The sequence below is a fragment of the Diaphorina citri genome, unplaced genomic scaffold (genome assembly GCF_000475195.1).
Source record: "Diaphorina citri unplaced genomic scaffold, Diaci psyllid genome assembly version 1.1 scaffold1142, whole genome shotgun sequence".
In the NCBI taxonomy this organism is placed as follows: domain Eukaryota; kingdom Metazoa; phylum Arthropoda; class Insecta; order Hemiptera; family Psyllidae; genus Diaphorina; species Diaphorina citri.
In genome coordinates, this window is record NW_007378571.1 from 56,959 (window position 1) to 73,109 (window position 16,151).

Below are 16,151 nucleotides of genomic sequence, written 5' to 3' on the forward strand. Positions count from 1 at the left end.
AATAATATGGAATGAACTGTTCACTAGTTCACGTCATCTTCAGTATTGAATATAGGACAAAAGTGAAGTGGTAGAATTTAGAAAATAAAACAGCTGTTGTAGACTGGAACTTTTTCTGAAAACAGCGTCGTTCTCTGTTCTCCTCATTTCGCAAATACATATATAATTTTGAATTAACATTTGAAATAATTGATGTTTATTACCTTCTGTTGTATTCTGGCCTCCTCATGTGTATAATAATAATAAAGCCCACTTACACCCTATTAATTCTCTGAATCCCATTTGAAGATGTTGAATAATTTGTTGATTTCTTTTTAATGGGACAAAAAGAATTAATGAGCAAGGGCCTCCTTTAAAAAATTAACTTGGGTAATCTAAATATGTATATATATAAAAAAAATGTCTTACCTTCTGTTGTATTCTGGCCTCTTCATGTGTATAGTAATCCAAACCATCCAGAGTTTCCTGACATGGATAGCAGCATGGTTTACATAGATATCCACAGATACGGGGTGTCACCTGTAATCTCTCATGACATGTCTTGATTGATTCTTCACTGGTCGTACTAGATTTGACCATGTACCAGAAGGAACTTTGCACTTTTACATTTCGCTCAGTGCAATAGTGCAAATCTTACAGAGGAAATACCACAGAATAACAATGCACCACTATACAAATATATATTTTCAATAACAAAAAGTAGTGGTGGGGTTACGTCAAAATATTGAATGTGGAAAGAAAATTTGTTTCAGAAACAGACAGTAGATCGTGTAATGTTAGAGCCTTTGTAATTAAAATTGCATTATTTACAAACAGTAGATATGTACAATATAACTTGGATTCGTGTAGGATTTCTCTGTAATCAGGAGACATTGATTTATTATTTATTTTCTGGATTCTTGAAAAAAATCTTAGTCAGATGAACAAAGTTGTTTCCAGCCCCACTCAGACTGGGTGAAGTTTATGTGAAGAAGCGGGTAGATTGTCGCCAAAGATCGCTAAAAACCAAAGTACTTATAAAGAGACGTAAAACCCTTGTTAATCTACAAGAGTATGAGAATATACATAGACATGGTTTGTATTCCACAAACCTCTTCACAGGCAACGCGCGGCAAAATTCACGTTGTAAAATGTCAACTACAACATAGTTTCGTGGAACAGGGACAGGTTCGCTCATCTGGAGAGCGTGGTTCGAGTCCTAGCTGAGACAGAAGATTCATTTGTACCAGAGTGTCGTCACATGTCACACAGTGGTTGGTCTCTTAGGTCTGGTACAGTGTTGTCACACGTCACAGTTTAGAAGATTCATTTGTACCAGAGTGTCGTCACATGTCACACAGTGGTTGGTCTCTTAGGTCTGGTACAGTGTTGTCACACGTCACAGTTCAGAAGATTCATTTGTACCAGAGTGTCGTCACGTCACACAGTGGTTGGTCTCTTAGGTCTGGTACAGTGTTGTCACACGTCACAGTTGTTGGTCTCGTAGTTCTGGTACAGTGTTGCTGTATCGCTCGAGTTGATGGCCTGGGTGATGTGATAGTGTAGGGGGGACTCGCCCCCCACTCCATTCCCCGGGGAGTACACAGTGACTAGTTCTGGATCCCGGGGTGTGGTTCTATCAGATTCCCGAGGCATACTACGACGTAGAACGTCCGGTATGTATTGATGAGCAGAATAGTAACCTGCCACACGACGACGTAAGTTAGCGGACTGACGCGCTGCTGCACTCTGGTGAGAGGAAACAGAAACATGGTACGTTGAATAAGGAATATTGACATCTTCTAGAAGAGGTTAATAAGGGAAGGTAAATTTATTATAAAACAAACAACAGATTTGAGTAAACGCTAAGAATAAATTATCTAGAATCCTAGATAGATTCAAACCTTCCTAGAAGAGGTTAATAAGGGAAGCTAAAATTATTATAAAACAAACAACAGATTTGAGTAAACGCTAAGAATAAATTATCTAGAATCCTAGATAGATTCAAACCTTGGATAAGTGCAAATAAATATATCGATATATCGGCGATATATCTCTATATTTCCCCCGATATATCGATATCGATATATTTGAGGGGCCGATATATCGATATATCGATTTATCGATATATTTGCCATTGTCCCTCCAACCCCACACAACTTGCGTCCCCGGATCTCTGAGTTAAACCCATAGGAATGGCACAATTTCTCGGTTTGGAGATGACTTTTTACAATATTTTCAATGTGAACTAGTTGATAATTACCTGAACAACCCCTCACAACTTGCGTCCCCGGATCTTTAAGTTAAACCCATAGGAATGGCACAATTTCTCGGTTTGGAGATGACTTTTTACAATATTTTCAATGTGAACTAGTTGATAATTACCTGATAGTAAATAGGACTCCAGGCTTGAAACCAGCGCAGGAAACATTGACTGAATGCAAAGGCTACTGTAAGTATAAACCCTATGAGCGCGTACAGAGATATATCATGAAATCCTCGTCTCAATATGGACAAGAGTGTGAATGAGGCTTGTAGCATCACCACAGAGGCTATAACACAATTGATAGCCGTGCCGTGAATCTGCTGTGATATTTTGCTAGGTCCGTATGCATAGTAGATGTTGTACCTGAAACAAATGAGTTTTTAATTAGTCGAAATTTGAAATTGATATGTGTACATTAGGTTCAAAGATGTTCTCAAACTTAAGCTCAAAGATGTTCTCACATGGACACTGGCTTCAAAACTTGAACTCAAAGATATTCTTACGTGCGTACTAACTTCGAAATGACTAAATTCAAAGATGTTTTTACATGGATACTAGTTCAAAACCTAAACTCAAAGATGTTCTTAGGTGCATACTGGATTTCAAATTTAATCATCCCCTTTCAAAACCTTAGGTATGGTAACGTGATCTTAATCAAGTCGAGTGTTTAGTTACCTATCGACTAGATGTTTGAGACATAGGTAGAGTAGACCGAATGGTGTGATGAGAGGACACGACAGACTATACACTGTAGTGAGAGCGAAGATAAGTAACATCCAGGCATACTGAACACCGAATGGAAACTCCCACAGGATTTGCTTGCGAACACTCGCTGTCTCTGCCTCCGATCTGAAAATGACGTATTTTACGAGGTGATTTTTTTTAAAACAATATAATAGTAATATTTTTGTAAGGGGGTTTCTAATGTTTGTACGGATTTGGATCAAATCTTGTGAATGTAGTCACTTTTACAGGACCGACTGCTGAGTGTTGACTTGCAGTGTCGAGTTACACAACAATAATGCGGTAACCTTAGTTAAATAATAAATCATCTTTAAACGTCAATAATTGAAATACCAATTGTAAACTAGTGTACCTGGCCACAGATATCCGTACAGCATACATGAACAACTCCGGGAATCTGATGAGCTCCAAGCTAGTTCCAATGAAGGAAGAAGTTATCACATAGTTCACGAAGAACGCTCCCTTGTCCGGAAGAAATAGACATTCCCACCTGTAGGTTTCCGTTTGAGATGGTAGGAACTCGATGAATGCTTGAATACTGCGGGAAATAAAAGTTTTCATACATATTTCAGAAAAAAGTTACTAAAAATGATTCCCGACCGGAAAAGCGCTCGTATTCAATTGCAATAACTTCAATGGGTTACTTTCTAGTGTTCTGTTGTTGATCCAGCACCTAAATGTAAACTACTGGGTCCCTTATAGCCCATCTGATGTGGGACGTGCTACTGGATGAGCATGCTACGACACAGACCACACGAGTCTAATGTACTACCTAGTTGTTTCATTGCTACCAAAAAAAAAAAAAAAAAAAAAAAGGAAAAATAATCCAGCAAACAGCAGTGTGTTGGTGATTGCCAGCTTGAAATATCGGTTTGTAGTAGGAATAGCGAGATTCTCCCTGAAAGAAACCAAACGGATGAGTTAGGAGACTTATCTGGATTTTGTTCTAAAGGGAAAATTAACCTTGTAAAATATTACCTTATGGACTTATGAGTGACCACAAGCAACAATAAAGGTGTTTCATTTATCAAACGCTTTGGCGAAGTCAACACAAATTTCACATTTCTTACACATTTGGGGTTGCCCTTAGATAATTATGTAGTCTAAAAAATAAATAATAACAAAACATTTTTGCTTTATTCGAAGTGGCAGGATTCTGCTAATAGAGCTTTTCCACTCAACCATTCAAATATTAGGTATGTCATCTCCTGATCTATTCGATAGCTTATTGTAGACGGGTTTCTCTTCTTCCCTATATCTTCTTTATAGTTAATTCTCTTCATAGGATACGAGTATAAGAGATAGGGGACTCACAAATTCTACGACCCGCGGCCGGCCATATATGTTCACTGTACAGTTTTAATTTTGCATGACAGACAAATTGAACGTGTGTGTGTGTGTGTGTGGCAGAAAAAAATCACAGTTTTTAAACAGTGAACTTTTTTCTGCCACATTTGTTTCGTTTTGCTTTTGCATGAAAGACGTAAAACTGAACTTTAGTGGCCTTTTACCGTGTATAGTATACACTGTATACCTACCGCCTTCTCAATTTCTCTCAGCTTGAGTATTTCCATCGTATTCAATACAATGACAGGCGTGGTTAGGAAAAATAATCCAGCAAACAGCAGTGTGTTGGTGATTGCCAGCTTGAAATATCGGTTTGTAGTAGGAATAGCGAGATTCTCCCTGAAAGAAACCAAACGGATGAGTTATGAGACTTATGAGTCTGGATTTTGTTCTAAAGGGAAAATTAACCTTGTAAAATATTACCATATGGACTTATGAGTGACCACAAGCAACAATAAAGTTGTTTCATTTATCAAACGCTTTGGCGAAGTCAACAGAAATTTCACATTTCTTACACATTTGGGGTTGCCCTTAGATGATTATGTACAACATGAAGCCGAAAACCTCTACTTCTAAAAATGTTGCCTCTCTAACACAGCGTGTATCTGTTGGTTCTTCTGGTCATGGCCCTACTACACCGAAATATGGACTTATGAGTGACCACAAGCAACAATAAAGTTGTTTCATTTATCAAACGCTTTGGCGAAGTCAACACAAATTTCACATTTCTTACACATTTGGGGTTGCCCTTAGATAATTATGTAGTCAAATAACCTGACATTTGCAAACAACACGATACAATTTCATGGTATTTTTTTTCTCTTTCTCATCATTCAGTAGGTTTATTAGAATACCAACGTAGGTATACGAAACGAACACATGACAAGAGTTAGGAGTTACAGCCGCGTTACGTTGATTTCAGTGTGAATGTTCTCATTTAATACAACGCACCATGTCGCAAAATGAACGTAAGGCTGAAAAAACTTAACATGTGCAGTGTGAACGAGTTGTTAAACCTTGTTGAGTGTCAACTCACCATATAATATCACGAGGTGGTGGTGCAAACGCCACGGTCCATAGTCTGGTAGATAGGAGATGAGATACACTACTCAGGGGCGGAGCAGGATTACACTCATACCAGGGCCGGCGATGATCACTCAGCACCTTCTTAGCCCCCTCCGTATTGGACATTGTGACAAATGCAATGCCCAGGGGCCGCTTTAGAGATTTAGACTTCTCAGCATCGACCTGCAAGGAATAATATGGAATGAAATGACTTATAGTTCACGTCATCTTCAGTATTGAATATAGGAAAAAAGGAATGCAATGCCCAGGGGCCGCTTTAGAGATTTGGACTTCTCAGCATCGACCTGCAAGGAATAATATGGAATGAAATGACTTATAGTTCACGTCATCTTCAGTATTGAATATAGGAAAAAAGGGAAGTGGTAGAATTTAGAAAATAAAACAGCTGTTGTAGGCTAGAACTTTTTCTGAAAACAGCGTCGTTCTCTGTTCTCCTCATTTCGCAAATACATATATAATATTGAATTAACATTTGAAATAATTGATGTTTATTACCTTCTGTTGTATTCTGGCCTTCTTATGTGTATAATAATAATAATAATAAAACCCACTTACACCCTATTAATTCTCTGAATCCCATTTGATGATTTGAAGATGTTGAATAATTTGTTGATTTCTTTTTAATGGGACTAAAAGAATTAATGAGCAACGGCCTCCTTTAAAAAATTAACTTGGGTAATCTAAATATATAAAAAAAAATGTCTTACCTTCTGTTGTATTCTGGCCTCCTCATGTGTATAGTAATCTAAACCATCCAGAGTTTCCTGGCATGGATAGCAGCATGGTTTACATAGATATCCACAGATACGGGGTGTCACCTGTAATCTCTCATGACATGTCTTGATTGATTCTTCGCACTTTCTATTACTACAGTATAGCGGAGCTATACTAGTAGGTAATGAAAGTATTGCAATCGGTCCAAATTTTCAAAATCGGGAAATGGTTGGAAATATCCGTTTTGGGATCCCCTGATGTCAAAAAAGTGATTTTTAGCCCATGGTCTGTACGTAACGTACGTACGTACGTAACGTACGTACGTATCAAAAAAGTGATTTTTAGCCCATGGTCTGTACGTATGTATGTATGTATGTATGTATGTATGTACAAGGTACCTATTACAAAGCGGTCACATTGCATTAAACCATTACTTTCTCATATTGAAATTTTACAAGATGGGTAGCTAGGTACCTTGGAGGGTAGCGCGTTCGCCTTGTAAGCCCTGGGTCGCGAGTTCGATTTCCGCCCGGGGCGAATTTTATCCTTTACAGATAAGGTTCGTTCTCAGAACGACTAAGTAGGTACTCGAGAGGTTATTACTATTACGTTTTGTCTGATTGATATCTGGACGGGTGATCGCCTGGGACTACACATGCTAGTTCGGGTTCCACTCAGCCTCACGAGGACAACTGAGGAGTAAAATTGAAATCTCAGCGAAAAGACGAGGTAGAAAAGCCCAGTATGACCTCAGCAATAAGGTCGGGGTTTACCAACTTAGGATTGAGATCACAAGAGGATTTCCCTAGACTTAATACCCGGGGTAACCTCAGATTGAACTCAATACCTTCCGAGATATTCCGCTTTGGTAAACCTCGACCTAAGAAGGCTGCCTCTCCATGACTTTTTCCCCGGTTCGCGGCGGATTGGCGGAAACATACCAGAGGAAACGAATATTTAATAACGGGACTCATAATAATCACTTTACTTTTTGTGACATTTTCATTAACGAACTCTGCTATGATAGCTTAATATCTTAATTTACAGACGTCTTATGATAATGCTAATGCTATGTAGCGAAATCATCTCACTGACTCTGAACAGGCAACACAAAGTCAATATAAAATATAGAGCCCCACATCCCACATTGCTTTATAACTTTGTATATGTAGGTGTATAGAATTCTCATGTTACACTGTATTCTCAGGTTCCTATCCAAATCTTTCAGATTTTCCAGTGGGTTTCATGAATGACTCATGATCGAATTGTAAACACAAATCGCAATATAATAAAGTACACTCAGGACGTATAATATTTATTATTCGGTATAAATTCCATTTATTAATCAATTCCGTACAAATAAAATTCAATAAATAAATGAATTTCAAATCAAACAAAATATTTATTATTTTTTCCTAAATCAAAATTATTTCGTCAAAACGAAAATATTGCAACAAAAATCAAAAGGATCTCGGTTTCCAGCAGATTGGAGAAATTAAAACGAAAATTCTTTGGGACGCAAAACAAAAATCAATATTATCACAACAGAAATAATACAAAAAGTAAACAAACGAAGAGTGATGAAATGCCTAGGATTTAATTAAAACTAAATCATGTAATATTTTCTATACAAAACTTGAGCATCACTTTAGTAACGAATGAGCTGATTAGGATGCGATTAATTTTCACTATTGAAAAATACGTGTACCTATGTACGCCATGTCGGCAAAGTAGGTACTTATTTACTCTTCAGTATTTCTGATTAATAATAGCTTACCCAAAAGTATTACTAGGAAAATACCCCCGAAAGGACCAAAATATTTCCCTAGGAAAATATCCGGCCCGAAGGACCAAATATAAGGTAAAAGGTATTTGGTACCTATGTAAGTATTAAAATAACTTTATTTTATGAAGGAAAAGTTATCCCAGCTTAGAAGGACAAGAATATGTCCCTAAGAAAATATCCGGCCCGAAAGGACCAAAACATTTCTCTAGGAAAATATCCGGCCCGAAAGGACCAAAATATTTCTCTAGGAAAATATCCGGCCCGAAAGGACCAAAATATTTCTCTAGGAAAATATCCGGCCCGAAAGGACCAAATATAAGGTAAAAGGTATTTGGTACCTATGTAAGTATTAAAATAACTTTATTTTATGAAGGAAAAGTTATCCCAGCTTAAAATGGGAATAGTTGTCAGATTAAGCACCAAGAAAACTAACATTGTAAGCTCAGAAATGATAGGAGATATATGAGGATTATTTTTTAATCATTCCTACATATATTCATTTTTACCTATTTATTTAGTAACAATCTGATAATATGGGGAACTCTTGTTTGTAAAAAGCTAATTACGACACTCAATATCCATCTAGTTTCAGGAGTTCATATGATCACAAAACAATTTATAAAGCTTGAATGCATAGGAGAAATTGAATTCATTCTAGAGGAGGGATGATACTTAAAAAACAATAAAAACATATAAATAATCTCAATAGATACACTGAAATATCTAACACAGACACAGCACAACATGTAAATCAGTATCTAACTTCCAAACTAAGTAAAAATAAGGCTAAAACATTGTAAAATATAAAATAAGTACGTAACACGTTAAGTACACAAAGCTACATTACACGATTGGTCGTACTAGATTTGACCATGTACCAGAAGGAACTTTGCACTTTTACATTTCGCTCAGTGCAATAGTGCAAATCTTACAGAGGAAATACCACAGAATAACAAATATATATTTTCAATAACAAAAAGTAGTGGTGGGGTTACGTCAAAATATTGAATGTGGAAAGAAAATTTGTTTCAGAAACAGACAGTAGATCGTGTAATGTTAGAGCCTTTGTAATTAAAATTGCATTATTTACAAACAGTAGATATGTACAAAAAACCCTAAGGATATAAATATGGAGTTTCAAAATTCCATTGATGTCCGGATGGTAGACCCAGAGTATGACTGGGTGAGGTTTATGTGAAGAAGCGGGTAGATTGTCGCCAAAGATCGCTAAAAACCAAAGTACTTATAAAGAGACGTAAAACCCTTGTTAATCTACTCGACGAATTTGCATTGAATTCGTCCGTCTGTCTGTTTCTCATAAAGGAATTTGCAACTGAGATTTTGAGTTTCAATCAAGCTTTCCGGTGCCCATAGTGATCTGTTTTTAATTATTTTTCGAGTAAGTTCTACTCAAGAGTTGTTTCAAAATAATATAATTTAATGTCTTACCTCCGCCTATCCAAAGTGACTAGTCTTGCAATATCATATGCAAGTTGAATATCCTGCACATCAAATTCGGGATAGGATTCCCTGAAATCAATAATAAAGAGAACACAGTTAGTATGTTACTAGTTGTATCTTGGAAACAACAAATTGGAAGCAAAAAAAAAAAAAATAAATAAAAAAACAAGCCTGGTATAAACTCTACAAGTCTACTAAATTCTAAATTGGTCTTCCAACATGGTCCTTTGACAGATCGTGGCGTGCGAACGCCATAGTTTCTCAAATTTCAGGTCTAAACGAACAATGTTTGCGCAAATATCACATACCACGTTATGATATGACACTTTGACATAGAATATGCCTTAAAAGGTACAACTGCTTCGTGAGTTTGCAGAAATTTTGATTCTGACGAACATTCCCCGTTGTGAAAACATGTTCTAATCTACTGCAATGCTGTAACGGCTTGGCGTACAGATTACAGAATGTACCCAGTGGGTACTACCCACAGCCCATCTTAAGATTATCTACCGAAATTTGATTGGTTACTCACCGGAAATGTCTCTGAATGTCATTGACATCACAATTCCTCCTGGGAATATTGGTGATCATGAGAGTTTTAGACACTGCCTCTCTCTCCTCGATCTTCAAATGTACGGAGAACCGGCGCATGAGAAATATACTCAGAGGTAAATATAGAATTGCTAGGGTCACGTGGATCCATAGCAATTGAGATCTGAAATACACACAACACATCGGACGTCATGGTATTATAAAGAGAACAAATTTTGATAGGAGGTAATTGTATCTACTAAAGTCCCGAAACGAAGAGAGAAGGAAGACAGGATAGGAGAAAGCCAGCCGTTGATGTTCTCACATGGACACTGGCTTCAAAACTTGAACTCAAAGATATTCTTACGTGCGTACTAACTTCAAAATGACTAAATTCAAAGATGTTTTCACATGGATACTAGTTTCAAAACCTAAACTCAAAGATGTACTTAGGTGCATACTGGATTTCAAATTTAATCATCTCCTTTCAAAACCTTAAGTAAGGTAACGTGATCTTAATCAATTCAAGTCGAGTTTTTAGTTACCTACCTATCGACTAGATGTTTGAGACATAGGTAGAGTAGACCGAATGGTGTGATGAGAGGACAGGACAGACTGTACACTGTAGTGAGAGCGAAGATAAGTAACATCCAGGCATACTGAACACCGAATGGAAACTCCCACAGGATTTGCTTGCGAACACTCGCTGTCTCTGCCTCCGATCTGAAAATGACGTATTTTACGAGGTGATTTTTTACTCTCTATTTTTTAAATAATATAATAGTAATAATATTTCTGTAAGGGGGTTTCTAATGTTGGTACGGATTTGGATCAAATCTTGTGAATGTAGCCACTTTTACAGGACCGACTGCTGAGTGTTGACCTGGAGTGTCGAGTTACACTAGTACACTACAATAATGCGGTAACCTTAGTTAAATAATAAATCATCTTTAAACGTCAATAATGGAAATACCAATTGTAAACTAGTGTACCTGGCCACAGATATCCGTACAGCATACATGAACAACTCCGGGAATCTGATGAGCTCCAAGCTTTAAAACAATATAATAGTAATATTTTTGTAAGGGGGTTTCTAATGTTTGTACGGATTTGGATCAAATCTTGTGAATGTAGTCACTTTTACAGGACCGACTGCTGAGTGTTGACTTGCAGTGTCGAGTTACACAACAATAATGCGGTAACCTTAGTTAAATAATAAATCATCTTTAAACGTCAATAATGGAAATACCAATTGTAGACTAGTGTACCTGGCCACAGATATCCGTACAGCATACATGAACAACTCCGGGAATCTGATGAGCTCCAAGCTAGTTCCAATGAAGGAAGAAGTTATCACATAGTTCACGAAGAACGCTCCCTTGTCCGGAAGAAATAGACATTCCCACCTGTAGGTTTCCGTTTGAGATGGTAGGAACTCGATGAATGCTTGAATACTGCGGGAAATAAAAGTTTTCATACATATTTCAGAAAAAAGTTACTAAAAATGATTCCCGACCGGAAAAGCGCTCGTATTCAATTGCAATAACTTCAATGGGTTACTTTCTAGTGTTCTGTTGTTGATCCAGCACCTAAATGTAAACTACTGGGTCCCTTATAGCCCATCTGATGTGGGACGTGCTACTGGATGAGCATACTACGACACAGACCACACGAGTCTAATGTACTAGTTGTTTCATTGCTAAAAAAAAAAAAAAAAAAAAAAAAAAAAAAAAACGAAAAACAATTCGGGACTATGGGGTTAAGGACAATAAAGAAAACTAGGTTATGCGTATTCTTGTGTATTGAGAGGTTGGATGGAAGAGAATGCCAATGCCGTAAGGAATTATTTGCGAGGCAAAGTGCAAACTGAGATGAAACTAATGGCAGAAGGCCTATCCAGCAGTGCAATTGAAGAAACGAAGAGAATTTCAAGTTTTCAACCCGACGATTTTACATTTGTTGGTCTACAAATCTGTTTCATGTTTGTTCAGCGATAACTCCCGAACAGCTGGTCCGTTTTCGATGAAATTTGTCAAACATGTTTGGACTATAAAAGAAAATGGGTCATCGATTGGACCTTTGAGTGTTCTACAGGCCAGCCGTTCCGAGAACGAACCTCAAATGTTTAGGATAATGTTCGCCTCGGGTGGGAATCAAACCAAATCCTAGCACTAATAAGTAACAAAGCAGACACGCTGCCCTCCAATCTAACTAGGCTCGACACATGTTTTAAGTTTTCCAGGTTTTTTTAGTCAGTTAAACCATTTTTTCAAGTCAACTAAATGGTTATCTAAATTCTAAATGGTTAACTATCAACTTAAAAAAAAATCTGAAGAATGTAACTCCTCTGCATTCTCCAAGGGTACTTACTCAGGATGTAGATTACTAAGCGTGGTATGACCAAACGTGAGGCCATCCCCTTCCAGATCTCCATGAAAGTTGACAGGTAGCACCACTAGGAGCGACACTAGTGTTATGATAGCCGTGAATACAATGATATGACGCTGGAATGATAGATATTGCACTGCATCCGCTCCACTCTTGACTAGAATGTGTTCATCCCTGTAAATTAACATAATACTATTAGACACCACTAGGAGCGACACTAGTGTTATGATAGCCGTGAATACAATGATATGACGCTGGAATGATAGATATTGCACTGCATCCGCTCCACTCTTGACTAGAATGTGTTCATCCCTGTATAATTAATTAGAATCAAAATGAGTGAAGTTTGCGCAGAATATTGCGTACACTAAATGTCGAAAGATCAGATTGAAATACCAAGTTGAAAAGCAACCTCCTTGGGCGAGTGAGTATCACACTAGGCCGAGTGGGTATCACACTAGGCTTGCACGCCGGAGGTCCCGGGTCATTCTTACCTTATTCTGAATACTGAGGTAAACCAGGAGAATGGGCCCTGGTGACTAAATGTCGAAAGATCAGATTGAAATACCAAGTTGAAAAGCAACCTCCTTGGCCGAGTGAGTATCACACTAGGCTTGCACGCCGGAGGTCCCGGGTCATTCTTACCTTATTCTGAATACTGAGGTAAGCCAGGAGGATGGGCCCTGGTCTACAGGTATGATCATTCTTACCTTATTCTGAATACTGAGGTAAGCCAGGAGGATGGGCCCTGGTCTACAGATATGATCATTCTTACCTTATTCTGAATACTGAGGTAAGCCAGGAGAATGGGCCCCGGTCTACAGATATGATCATTCTTACCTTGTTCTGAATACTGAGGTAAGCCAGGAGAATGGGCCCTGGTCTACAGATATGATCATTCTTACCATATTCTGAATACTGAGGTAAGCCAGGAGAATGGGCCCTGGTCTACAGATATGATTATTCTTACCTTATTCTGAATACTGAGGTAAGCCAGGAGAATGGGCCCTGGTCTACAGATATGGATGTCTCTAGGGTGGGGATAGTATGAGGGGGTCTGGTGTCAGAGGGATTCACAGCCACAGCTTCGTCCAGAGATCCATAGAACAGCTGAGTCCACCTGGAAATTACAAAGTAATATCTAGTTATTGAACTTTTCTGTACAAGTGCTAGTCCTTAATCGCGTGCTACTCAGGCTGGATGAGGTTGATATGAGTAGAGTAGGCAGGTAGCTTGTTACAGAAGGGAGGGTAAAACCAGAACCGTGAGAAGACCTTAGTTGTAAAAGTCAATCGCTGACCTGACAAGTGAGTAGTTCTTTTGTCACTGAGGATTGAGACTATTGAGTCGACTTCATCCATGATGAGCGAATGGTCACCCATCCAAATGATAACCAGACTCATAAACATGAGCGGAAGAACGCCTATTCGGTCCCATGACCTTTTTTCTTAAGGTAGTCGACTACCAATTGGGTCCCGTATACCTGTAATGCCTTTGATGAAATAAAAGGTCCCATGACCTTTAATTTTTAACAATATTACAACGTTCTTTTTTTCCGTTGTTCACAAGTAGAAGAAATGATTCTGCCTTATCTGCCTTATTCGTAACTCAATCCATCATAATTTTCCGAGATTTTTCAGCACAATCACCAAAATTAGCTACGGCAGTGAAAAAGAAAGCTCCTTTTTATGTTCAACCTAACCCTATAATAGCACTAATCACTGCTCTAATTGTGAAAACTCCTGATGTCTCTAGGGAGGGGATAGTATGAGGGGGTCTGGTGTCAGAGGGATTCACAGCCACAGCTTCGTCCAGAGATCCATAGAACAGCTGAGTCCACCTGGAAATTACAAGGTATATGTCATTTAAGGGAAATATTGAGGATATCAAAACACTTAGTTCAGAAGCTGTTGCCTGGCTACAGAGTTTACCTCTATAAGTAGATAGAAGTGTTAGTATTTCTTTTGTTTTTGTTAAATGTTCCTTTACTCTGTATTCTATGTATATCCTCTGAAAAAATAAAACGTCCATACGATAATAATACAAGGTAATATGTAGTTATTGAACTTTTCTATACAAGTGTTAGTCCTTAATCGCGTTCTACTGAGGCTGGATGAGGTCAATATGAGTAGAGTAGGCAGGTAGCTTGTTACAGAAGGGAGGGTAAAACCAGAACCGTGAGAAGACCTTAGTTTGTTGTAAAAGTCAATATTGCTGACCTGACAAGTGACTAGAGTTCTTTTGTCACTGAGGATTGAGACTATTGAGTCGACTTCATCCATGATGAGCGAATGGTCACCCATCCAAATGATAACCAGACTCACCTCTCGTTCTTCTGTACAAGTGCTAGTCTTCCATAATCCCATGCTCTTTTCCTCAGCAATGTGAAGAACATGAGTAATAACTGAAACAAACAACATCACACATTATATATATTAGGAATGCACATTGGAGGCCCTGGGTTCAATGTTTGCTAGAGGCTAAGATTATTCAATCTTCTTTCACTTAGCCATTTCCCCAATATTTCATTTGGGGTCGGCATTTCCCCCTCCCCCTGTAGTGTGGGAGAGGAAAGAAGTACGGGGAGGAACGCAAGATAGAGAAGTGAAACTACAATAGGAGAAGAGAAAGAAGGAAGAAGTAAATGCCAGAGATACCTAGGTAGTAACAATACATAGTATACAAGTATACATAGATACCGAGGTAACAAGGTATAGATAGGTACCTAGGCTAGGTAGTAACAATACATAGATACCTAGGTAATAAGGGTATAGATATAGCTATTGCATGTCTAACACGGCAACACAAAGCTAGAGAGTTTTAGCTCTAATTAGGCTAGGCCTTATCAAGCCGCAGTTTGGTAATCCCGAGTTAAGAGTAAAACTTGGTATACAATGACACATCTCTCGCGCAGAAAATAAATTCTCTAATTTTTTGTTCTCTATTGGGCCATCAAGCATTCAAGCCCCTCTTTCTAACTAAGTTATAAATGTACAGTTCAGTCAAACTACTAGTTAAGCCGTAAGTATTTTCATTTTGCGATTTCTCCTCTTTTGGAATGATAGCGCCTGAACTGAACCATAGGAAACAGAGTGGAAAGGAACTTCAGAAGAGGAAAAATTCCGAAGGGATAGTAAAGGGAAACCGTTTATATTGTAAATAAATAAATAAATATTATGTAGTCAAATAACCCGACATTTGCAAACAACACGATACAATTTCATGTTTTTTTTTTTTCCTCTCTCTCTCTTTCTCATCATTCAGTAGGTTTATTAGAATAGCAACGTATACGAACACATGACAAGAGTTAAGAGTTACAGCCGCGTTACGTTGATTTCAGTGTGAATGTTCTCATTTAATACAACGCGCCATGTCGCAAAATGAACGTAAGGCTGAATAAACTTAACATGTGCAGTGTGAACGATTTGTTAAACCTTGTTGAGTGTCAACTCACCATATAATATCACGAGGTGGTGGTGCAAACGCCACGGTCCATAGTCTGGTAGATAGGAGAGGTAAGACCGGACCTTCAAAGTTCCAAATGTGAGGGGGGTCAAACCTTGCTTTGACTCTCGTACATATTTTATGACACGTTCTTTTGTTTTTAACTTCCCACCCTCCTACTTCTTATTACTTTCTAACCTTTACCTACAAGTCTAGCATGATTTTGAGCAAGGCTTAGTGAGGCCTGATAGCAATGTTTTTAGTTTATCCTTGTCACTTTTCCTTATTATTCAATTATGCAAAACTTAGTGGGGGCAGAAAAAAGTTCTATAGGCGTATTGTGGAAAACTTTTACTTTAGCGGTCAATGCTCATTGCAGCGTTAAAAACATATCATGTTCATATA

General features: G+C 38.1%; 1 protein-coding gene across 1 annotated transcript; it reads right to left on the reverse strand.

The window, feature by feature from the left end:
* Positions 1–1,409: 1,409 nt before the first annotated feature.
* Positions 1,410–15,882, reverse strand: LOC103514436 (CSC1-like protein 2). Its single transcript, XM_026827402.1, has 15 exons — positions 15,862–15,882; positions 14,627–14,706; positions 14,025–14,142; positions 13,681–13,700; positions 13,273–13,422; positions 12,285–12,476; positions 9,916–10,098; positions 9,372–9,452; positions 6,130–6,289; positions 5,373–5,584; positions 4,501–4,675; positions 3,342–3,565; positions 2,921–3,094; positions 2,365–2,608; positions 1,410–1,728 (listed from the first exon to the last, which is right to left on the reverse strand). The coding sequence occupies exons 1-15, from the start codon at positions 15,880–15,882 to the stop codon at positions 1,459–1,461; spliced, it is 2,304 nt and encodes a 767-aa protein (XP_026683203.1). The 3' UTR covers positions 1,410–1,458.
* Positions 15,883–16,151: the final 269 nt, after the last annotated feature.

Bases quoted from the DNA above. Each gene is read 5' to 3' on its own strand.
- LOC103514436 (XM_026827402.1), bottom strand. From the start codon at position 15,882: ATGTACGAGAGTCAAAGCAAG. The intron at 6,290-9,371 runs GTAAGACATTAA...GCTATACTGTAG, and splicing joins GTCACTTTGGATAGGCGGAG to TAATAGAAAGTGCGAAGAAT. The intron at 1,729-2,364 runs GTAATTATCAAC...TCCTCTCACCAG, and splicing joins GGAGTCCTATTTACTATCAG to AGTGCAGCAGCGCGTCAGTC.